The following is a 991-nucleotide window of genomic DNA, read 5'->3' as shown; positions in this document are numbered from 1 at the left end:
GTATTAGTTTACCTTTTGGTAATCTATTGAAAATATTGTCCAGAGGAACCTTTTCCCAGAAGTTCCTGTTGCACAGCATCCATTTAAAAGGAATTTCTTGATCTTCTCTATATCCTACACTGTTATCTTCTTTCTTCAGGGTAAGAATGTTCTTGCAGATTCTTCCTTCCTTTGGCTGAGTTTCATGCTGCCTGATACTTGTCAAAGTTGTTTTCTGAACACTATTAGTTTTAATCAATGAGTTCTTCCCTGCATGCAAAGACCTATCAGTTTTCTCAAAGATGTTTTTCTCAATTCTCATAGCATTATTTAAACTGCTTCCAGAAATATCTATCGTACTATTGTTTATGTCTGACAATGATGCAGTGTCTGGTGATACTAAGGAATGTAAAGCTAAGTTGGAGTGATGACAGTTTAAAGTGGAATAAGGTAATATGGTAGTCTTAGGTTGAACTACCTCAATACCAGATGCTGAATCACTACTGTCTTCTATAGTCTCTTCAAGAATCATTGCATCATTAAAGATGTTATCATCAGTTACATCATTGCTTGATGAAGATGAATATTCTTCAAGTGTGTATCTACTTCCAGAGCTACTAAACTGTGACACTGAAATGTTGGTACATAATACAACTTCCGTTGATACACTGGAACGCTGTCCCCCATCTCTACAAGTATCAGACATCTGACTGGCCTTTGTTGAGCTTTCTGTCTCACACCTGTACAATACAGGATTAATATTTGAAGGGGAATCAAATTCAGTGTATTCAGCAGAAACGCTTTTCGAGCAAGAGGGCAAGAATATTGGGGAACCATGCAGAGTGTCATATGGAGAAGAATCAAGCACTTTCCTTTTCTTTGAAGAGCAGCCTCCATGATCTTCCCCCAGATGGATGAGCTTTCTTTTATAAGGGGGCATTTTCTTCATTAGTCAGATTGTTATTCGACATTCTTCTTATCGTACATCAGAACACCTGAAAGAATATAGAAA

The 991-nt window shown here is 37.2% G+C and overlaps 1 protein-coding gene across 3 annotated transcripts in view; it reads right to left on the bottom strand.

Annotated features, from left to right (window-relative positions):
- LOC119594089 (telomerase reverse transcriptase-like) overlaps positions 1-991 on the bottom strand; it is a 15,290-nt gene that overhangs the window by 4,029 nt on the left and 10,270 nt on the right. For all 3 annotated transcript variants that reach the window (XM_037943144.1, XM_037943142.1, XM_037943143.1), the window contains exon 2: positions 13-974. In XM_037943144.1, coding sequence (XP_037799072.1) covers positions 13-928 — 916 coding nt within the window. In that variant the 5' untranslated portion in view covers positions 929-974. The remainder of the gene's footprint in view (positions 1-12; positions 975-991) is intronic.

This window comes from Penaeus monodon, chromosome 33 (genome assembly GCF_015228065.2).
Source record: "Penaeus monodon isolate SGIC_2016 chromosome 33, NSTDA_Pmon_1, whole genome shotgun sequence".
Lineage (NCBI taxonomy): Eukaryota > Metazoa > Arthropoda > Malacostraca > Decapoda > Penaeidae > Penaeus > Penaeus monodon.
The sequence above is the reverse complement of the archived record's forward strand: the minus strand, read 5'-3'. Positions and strand labels throughout refer to the sequence as shown.